We start from the raw sequence: 8,895 nt of genomic DNA, 5'->3' as shown, positions 1-8,895 counted from the left end.
TCTGCCTCTCGAATTTCAAGTAATTCTCCTGCCTCAGCCTCCAGAGTAGCTGGGATTACAGGTGCCTGCCACCATACCCGTCTAATTTTTTTTGTATTTTTAGTAGAGACAGGGTTTCACCACATTGGCCAGGCTGGTCTTGAACTCCTGACCTCAGGTATCCTCCCACGTTGGCCTCCCAAAGTGCTGGGTCTACAGGCGTGAGCTACCACGCCTGGCCTGGCCCCAAGAATTTTTACATCTTTTAGTCTCTTAAAGGTTCTTTTCTTTACGAGGGCTCCTTCTCTCAGATTCTGATTTCTACCAGTTCTAGATATAAGAGTTAAGAATATAGTTTTATTACTAACTGAAGACAAAGAGCTTATTAAAGAAGTTTAAAGATAATGCCATTGCCGGGTGCGGTGACTCACATCTGTAATCCCAGCATTTTGGGAGGCTGAGGTGGGTGGATCACGAAGTCAGGAGTTCGAGACCAGCCTGGCCAGCATGGTGAAACCACATCTCTACTAAAAATACAAAAAAAGGAGCCAGACATGGTGGTGGGCGCCTGTAATCCCAGCTACTTGGGAGGCTGAGGCAGGAGAATTGTTTGAACCCAGCAGGCAGAGGTTGCAGTGAGCTGAGGTCCCACCACTGCACTCCAGCCTGGGCAAAAGAGCGAGACTCCGTTTCAAAAAACAAAAAAAAGATAATGCCATTTTATTACATTTGTCCACTGTAGTATTTATAATTCATACAATTACTAAATCTAACATAAAATTTAGACCATTATTTTTATAGCTCTTTTGGCACAATGCTTTATCTCAACTCCAAAATTAACTTACTTCACTAAGACAGAGCTGATGAGTTACAAACTTCAACATATATTTTACTTGTCATGCATGAAAGCAATACATACTCATAACTGTCCCCTAGAGGTTTCTTGATACATTTACTGTTACAATGGTATTAATAAGAAGAAATTCTTTTTCTTTGAAATAAAATTACATAGAAGCCATGCCTATATTTTTAAATTGAGGATCTATATTATGTTAAATTGGGTTAGTTGGTTGTATAGATATTTTTATTTACAAAATGTTAATTTATTGGGTACATGTGGAATAAACAGACTGTCCAAGCCAACCAGAACATTTCCAGAGCTGCCAGGGAGATGATTTTCTTTTGTATGACCATATGATGAAATACTGAGATGGATTTTTATGATATAATCAGACATTTAACATTTTTTAGTTTAAGATGTAACGTCTCATATGCTTATGTGTCTCATATGCTTCTTGTCTCAATGATATAAGAAAAATTTTAGGGACACAGTAGAAAAGTTGCATGGAGAAGGCCTACAGTTTTCACATATTTAACCATCTGTGGTTATGTTCTCAATGGGGTATTTGCCGACAATGTCATCTTATAATGCACATACACATGCTACTACCCTAAATATATACAACTCCATATCTAATGGCCTATAATACTTATTAGTTGCCTGGTAGAGACAAGAAAGTAGAAGATCTAGCCCTTCCATTCCAAGAGCTGATAATATCTATACATCTTTGCCTTCCAACTTAAAAACATTTTCTCTCTCTTAACATAGTCTTGGTCTACTCAAAACCATTGAACGGGTCTTTCAAATTGAAATTGTAGGCTTTGAGCTGTTTTAACAACCAATATCTGTACAATAAAATCAGCAGATCTGAAACATTGATTAAAGTGACTTGGTATCCCGAGTACCTAGAAACTGATGGTCAAGAAGAGGCTATTACTTCCTTTTACCAGCTCCTCACATCTTATATTGCTCTTTCACAGACTGGGATGTAGAAAAGGGGCTGGCCCACCCAACTGCCTGATCTCTCTGAATGCACGTGCTCCATATGCATAAATGGAAAGAATAAATGGAAATGAGGCCACTGTTTTCCTGTGTCAGGACACTGTCAGCATGAGTAGGAATACCAATCGCCAGGCATGCAAGATCTAGTGAGTTCCTATTCCAGTGCTGCTTTCTCTGCTAGATCAGGTGGCAGTTTGCAGAAAAGCAACATCCTGAAAGTTTATTTGCTATTTGCAAGTCAGGGAATATGACTGGGCACAGAAAAATAATCTACTGCTGCTTCAGAAAGTATTTCATAGACATTCTGAGGATGTTGCTTCCACAGGAAGGAAAATATCTGATTTCTGGACTGAAGTATATACAAAGTTGGGGCCAAATCCAATATGGGTCTGTGATTTACAAACTGTGAGATGTGAAAAAGGATGTGATGGCAGGTCCCATCTGTCTCATTCACCCTAGTTCCTGACATACAGTAGCCATTCAATAATAATTATTGAATAAATGAATAACTGAACAAATAAATGAGCAGACTTCTTAATGACAAAATCATTTTGAAGCATTTTTCTGATCCTTGGTGGTTAAAAGCTTAAGGGAAGACACAGTTCACAGTGATGCTTTTAGACGCAGCTAAATTTTGGTTAAGCAACACCAATATACGAAAATCTGGGTTCACAACACAAATACATTAGAGTTACTATACTCACTATATGCTTTACAATTAAGTAGAAACATACCTTAACGTAGTGGGTTTAGGTTCACAGTGAAATAAGAAAAATTAGTGTGACGTATTGTTCATTACGAGGCTGTTCAATTCAAGGAACTGTCCTTTATTCAAAAATGGATCTTCCCTCATTTCTGAGGTTAAAATACTTTTCAATAAATGATGGGAATAATCTATGCTAGTTGCTCCTTTTTAATACCCTTGCCAATATAAAGTTGCCAAACCTATAATGACTCCCTAGCTTATCAGAAAATATTTTATTAGTCTGAGAGATCCAAATGTCGGGGACTGGCTTAGTTTCAAAATATGACTCATTTTATAAAAGCATACAAGTGTTTTTTGTTGTTGTTGTTTAGAAACCTACCTATTGAATAAAGGAAGTAGTATAACCTTGGCTTTAATGCCCATGTTAATAACAGCCAACAGGTGGTAAGTTGCTGCTCCATGCCCAGTTCTCAGGGCTCTTTAAAACGTATTCATCTGTTTAAATTTCACAGTAGCCCAAGGAGGAAGTATTGTTATTGTCTCCGTTTTACAGATGAGGAATTCTGGGGATTGTCAACTCCATGCCCCAAAAGACGCAAAACACAGCTAGTAAAGTGGCAGAATTGAGATTCAAACAATGGCTCCAAGAACACATATTCTTTTTTAAAATATTTTTTTTATTTCTTTTTTTGGTTCCTCAGAGATCCCTATTCTGAACATATATTCTTACATTACAAAGAAACTGGGCCATATGAGAGTACAACCAAGAGAAAAACATTGTTTGTTATTATATTATAATGTTATGGAAATGGAGGTTCAATTAGCATAGAGATTATAAACTCCTATTCAAGGCTGACATTATCTTACATTGAAGTCAGAGCCTCTCCCAATCTTAGTTTATCAACTCAGTTCTTGATAACCTATTTTTAGCTTCAGTATTTACAGATATTGTCTTAAGCAACATTCTTGTTTCTTAAGCTCCTGCTTTAATTAGCCAATACCAAAAAACTCCTACAAAAAAAAAAAAAACAAGAAAATATGGTATTTGCAATGGGGCGTTTTAAGCAAGAAGGGGCTTTAAGCACAACACTCATAAGCTTAGTCATCAGGATTAAGTTAATTTAGGGCAAATTCAACCTTACAGTCAACAAATAAGTGTATTTCACTTTATATTAAGTTTGCTATTTAAAAGTATTAAAATTCCAGCTTCTAAATGTAGATATCCATCCCCCAAACATATGCTTCTTTAAAATAGGAAGAACACAAACTTTAATAAGAACTCACGTATTCCCTTGCAGAGTCAGAAACCCAAACATAACAGCAATTGGGCAAGTAGGTAAATGAGGAAGTACAATTCATAATAAATGGACAGCAAAACCGATAAGTCAAATTAGACATTTTGACTATAAAGCAACCAAACGCCTCTCCTCCAAAACCAAAAGCCAAAACCTATTCAAATATAGAGCAACTAAGTCAGACAGTAATTTTGGCTTTAAAAATCTACAATACTCTTGGTAAAGGTAGAAATGATTTATCCGGTAGGTTAAAGATAGGTTTCTATCATTCCACTTAACATTATTTACCAAATGCTGCATTTCATTAATGGAGCTGTCAGTTTATTCTGATGGTAATGAAAAACAGGTTTTAACATGAATAAGCCCTGGGCCCACCAGAAAATATCAGTGAATCAAGAGGTCCCGAAGCTTATGCAGTTTAAGGGAACTTTGTAGATTAAATTTCCACCTTCCAGTCCTGAGAGCTGTGGTGTGCACACCCAGTCCGAATACCTTGTTGAGCATACAGGACACTAATTTCCGACACTGCAGCTAACTCCTGCACAAACTCTTCAAGTTGCTGGCTTCTACTCAAGTACCCATCCCTAGTCCACATGCCCTAGAAAAACACAGGAACCAGTTCGGGACGTAGTTACACATCTAGCACCTCACGCTCCTCCTCAAGACTATCCTGCTGTCCCAGCCCAGTGAGGCCCAGCCCACTACCATCCCGCTCCCGCTCTCCGAACTTCCCCCTCCCACTCCCCACCATGTGACCAGGACCCTCCCAACAGCCGCTCCGAGCTTCACCAATCAGCAACCACCTCCACCCAGAACCCGGGACCTGGCGCTCCACTTTCAAAAAGGCAGCTTAATCCTCCCGCCCTCAGCCACGCCCCCTTTCCGCTTCCCCGCCCCGCCGGCCCCTCCCACTTCCTTCAGTTCCCTGTTCCCCTCCTCCCCTCCGGTGGCGCCCACCCTCTCCCGGGCTTCGCCCCGCCCACCAGAGGGCAGCGCGCTCGCCCTCTTCTCGCGAGATCTGAGCGTCCCCCGCGGCGGCCGCCGGGCTCCCCCTCCCGTCCTCCCACCTCCCTCCCCCGGCATCTCTCACTCTCCGGCTCTCCTCCCTCCCTCCTCCCCCCTCCACCCTCTGGGCCGGATCTCGTCTCGCTCAGGCGGAGGAGGAGAAGGAGGAGGAGGAGGACGACGTTCGGCCTGCGCAGTGAGATGTTTGTCCGTCGCCGCCGCCGCCGCCATCGCGGAGGAGCGCGATAAAGGGAGCCGAGCCGGACGTGAGGGGGACCCCGCGGAGCCGCCGCGCCAGCGCAGCCCTCCAGCCGCATCGGAGTCGCCGGAGTCCAAGCCGCCGCCCCCGCCGCCGCCGCGGCTGCCCAGGGGCCGGCCAGCTCCCCAGCCCTGCCCGGGGGCCGCGCCGCCGCCGCCCCCAGCGTCGCCCCTAGCCTGCCTGCCCGCCTTAAATGTGACACCGGCGTCGCGGAGCGCGACCTGAAGCCGCCGCCGGGGAGGGGACGAGCACCATGTCGAATCTGAGCAAAGGCACGGGCAGCCGGAAGGACACCAAGATGCGGATCCGGGCCTTTCCGGTGAGTCTCTCCACGGCGTCCGGGACCCCGGGGCCGGGGGCCGGGCCGAGAGCCGCACGCGAGGCCCGGGCTGAAGTCCCCCAACAGGCCGCAGGCCCGGCCTCCCCTCCCCCACGCCCGCCAGCCGCGGGACGCGAGCCTTCCCGGCAACCGGGCGGCGCGGGGCCCCGGCGCGGCCGCCCTCCCGGGCCGTTCCCCGCGCCGGGAGCCCGGGCCTGGCGCCGCGCCCCCGTCCGGGAGCTGCTCCTTCAGCCGCTCCGCCGGCGTCGGCTGCGGCCGGGGCCCCTCGGCCGCCCCACGCCTCCCCACGTTGCCGGGGTTGTAGGCCCAGTCTCCGGCGCTGCTAGCAGCCGCGGAGTCCTCCCTGTGTGGGGCGTGTGTGGAACTTTTCACGTGGGGTTTCGTTACACTTTGAAAAATTACCCAGCCTAGCTTTTAGGGTGATGAAGGGGCTGCCCTCTCTCTCTGCCCCCCTCCCCAGGAAGGGCTATGCCATCAACCTGCCCCCGACGCAGTGACAGTGGTTCCACGGAATGCTCCGTGGTCATAAACTAGTAACATTGGGTGTATTTATAGCGTCTTTCATCCTACAAGCTTCCTAAGCACTTTACAAACTCTTGTGCAGGATTGCCTCGCCACTCGGAGGAAGGCCGGGTTGGGGGGAAGCAACAGAGCAAACCGGACAATTGGTTCTCCATTTCTCAGCCTTGGGAGCCCAAAGAATGAGTGTAGTCGCCTTGCGGAGTTGCTTTCTTTCATCGCTTTCAGTGACAGCAAACGTGTTCTGCTCAGAAACTTTTTCTTTTTTGGCATTACGTTGAGTCGTACCCTTGCGATGTTTTGTATATAGGATATAAGTTTGGGTGTCAAATCTGGTTTAGCTACCCCATGGCAAGCAATTAAAATGTACTGTTAACGAACTGGACATACTTGCCTATGTCGCTACAATAAAAGGCATACGTCAAGACAGACGAACTAGCAATCGGACAGAAGATTTTAAAAAGTAAAATTAGAGAAAGATCTTGGTCTTCCCTTCTTAGATTCACAAATATTTCATATGATGTACCAGCGAAAGAGGGGGATTTGTTGTCACTTTTTAAAGCATGCTTTTCCTGAAGCGCAGTTGCAGTGAGGAAGACTTACCTTGATGTGATTGCCCCAGTTGAGTCAAGTGATTTAGTTTCAGAGAACCTGAGGACCTCTCTGAATTCCTAAAATTTAAAAGGATACACCTCATGCAGAATTCTGAAATTGTAAGAACATAAATACTAAAGTCCGTGTGCGAAAACCTCTGCTTTGTGTAAATAGGTACGATGTATTTAGGAGAATTAAGTGTTTTGGTAACAATTAAAGATTTTTTGAATGTTTCAAACTTTTTTCTAAGTAAACGTGAGAAATGTTGACAAGCGAGTACTAACGAAGCTTACTAGTATGTTTTCCCTTATAATTGGGCAGAGAGCTGGGTTATGCATTTGTGAGTAATATTAATTTTCCTACTAAATTGTGACCACTTTAGAGTTTAGAATTACTTAGAATTTTATGAAGTTAATAGTTTTATACAACAGATTTTCTTTTTTTTTGAGACAGAGTTTCGCTCCTGTTGCCCAGGCTGGAGTACAATGGCGTGATCTCAGCTCACCACAACCTCCGCCTCCTGGGTTAAAAGCCTCCTGAGTAGCTGGGATTACAGGCATGCGCCACCACAGCGGGCTAATTTCGTATTTTTAGTAGAGACGAGGTTTCTCCATGTTGGTCAGGCTGGTCTCGAACTCCCGACCTCAGGTGATCACCCACCTCGGCCTCCCAAAGTGCTGGGATTACAGGAGTGAGCCACCACGCCAGGCCTATATACAACAGATTTTCTAGCAGTGTGTGCAGCCTTACACTACTCAATTCTTGAAGTCTCACGTTCTAAATAAGATTTTTTGCTAAAATGTGGAGTAACTCAAATTTGACATCAACTCACTCAAGTTAATGGCCTTGTGATTGACCAGTTGTACATTCATGTATGTGTAATTAAACTCTTTGACCTCTTCAGGTTTCCCTGCTCTTACCTGTTTTGCCATCATTTAATTTGTTCAACAAATACTGAATATTACGTGCCAGGCACTGTTCTGGGGGTCTGTCAGGATAGCTAGAAAGACCAAGATCCCTGCCTTTTGGAGCTAATATTGTTGGGGAGAAGAGGTGGGAGAGAATTTCATTATTCCTTTAGCTGACCAGTATAATAATGTTGTGTGATACGTTACCACATAGTACTGGAACTGAATTTTTTTTTGTTAGCTTCGTTATGATTATGAGCTAATTTGGATCCATTCTGTCTATAACTTTTGCAGGTTTTTCTGAAAACCTTACATGAAGTAAGTGACTAGTTTTGATATTCAGTAGTTAATAGCTGCTGATTTCTAAAAGAATTTTTCATTACTGTTTAATAAGTATTAATAACATTCCTAAGTGATTCCCATTGGAAAGAACTATTACAGTTTATGGCCCTTTGTTACAGATAGATGTGTATCTCAGTGTTAGGGTATTTCATAGATTTATCTTACTAACCGTGTGCTTATAGACCTTCAAAGTTCCTGTCTTCCAGATTGGCAGTCTTGTACATAACTACAGACTGCGTGAGTTGCTAGTCAAAAATAGTTAATACCTAGTGTTCCGTAAAGAAAAAATATGGCCGGGCGCAGTGGCTCACGCCTGTGATCCCAGCACTTTGGGAGGCCGAGGCAGGTGGATCACCTGAGGTCAGGAGCTTTGAGACCAGCCGGGCCAACATGGTGAAATCCCATCTCTACTTAAAATACAAAAAATTAGCGGGGAGTGGTGGCGGATGCCTGTAATCCTAGCTACTTGGGAAGCTGAGGCTGGAAAATCGCTTGAACCTGTAAGGCCGAGGTTGCAGTGAGCTGATATCGCGCCATTGCACTCCAGCCTGGGCAACAAAAGCGAAACTCTGTCTCAAAAAAAAAAAAAATTGTTTATGGTTATACATATGTACATCCTTAATTGTTTATGGTTCCACATATGTACATATTTAAAAATTATTGTATTTTACATCCGTTGTTTGGATATATACTTACTGTAATTTAAGGGAAACTATAGTTTCACCAAAAGTGTCAAGCACTCGGCCGGGCAAGGTGATTCACACCTTCACACCTGTAATCCTAGCACTTCGGGAGAGGCAAGGCAGGCGGATCACCTGAGGTCCTGAGGTTAAGAGTTGGAGACCAGCCTGGCCAACATACAAACCCCTGTCTCTACTAAAAATACAAAAATTTGCCAGGTGTGGTGATACACGCCTATAATTCCAGCTGCTCGGGAGGCTAAGGCACGAGAATCACTTGAACCTGGGAGGCAGAGGTTGCAGTGAGCCAAGATCGTGCCACTGCACTCCAGCCTGGGCAACAGAGTGAGACTCTGTCTCAAAAAAAAAAAAGAAAAGAAAAGAAAAATTATATATGTTTAAGATGGACAACATGATGTTTTGAT

The 8,895-nt window shown here is 44.3% G+C and overlaps 1 protein-coding gene across 3 annotated transcripts in view; it reads left to right on the top strand.

Annotated features, from left to right (window-relative positions):
- Positions 1-4,836: 4,836 nt before the first annotated feature.
- The window catches only part of CUL3 (cullin 3), a 111,491-nt gene continuing 107,432 nt past the window's right edge, over positions 4,837-8,895 (top strand). Inside the window, exon 1 of one of the 3 annotated variants that reach the window (XM_001167528.8) lies at positions 4,837-5,406. In XM_001167528.8, coding sequence (XP_001167528.1) covers positions 5,341-5,406 — 66 coding nt within the window. In that variant the 5' untranslated portion in view covers positions 4,837-5,340. The remainder of the gene's footprint in view (positions 5,407-8,895) is intronic. The other 2 variants (XM_054679424.2, XM_003949978.6) reach the window with 2 other exon arrangements.

The sequence above is a fragment of the Pan troglodytes genome, chromosome 13 (genome assembly GCF_028858775.2).
Source record: "Pan troglodytes isolate AG18354 chromosome 13, NHGRI_mPanTro3-v2.0_pri, whole genome shotgun sequence".
In the NCBI taxonomy this organism is placed as follows: Eukaryota; Metazoa; Chordata; class Mammalia; order Primates; family Hominidae; genus Pan; species Pan troglodytes.
Note: the sequence above shows the minus strand (reverse complement) of the source record. Positions and strands in the feature narration are given on the sequence as shown.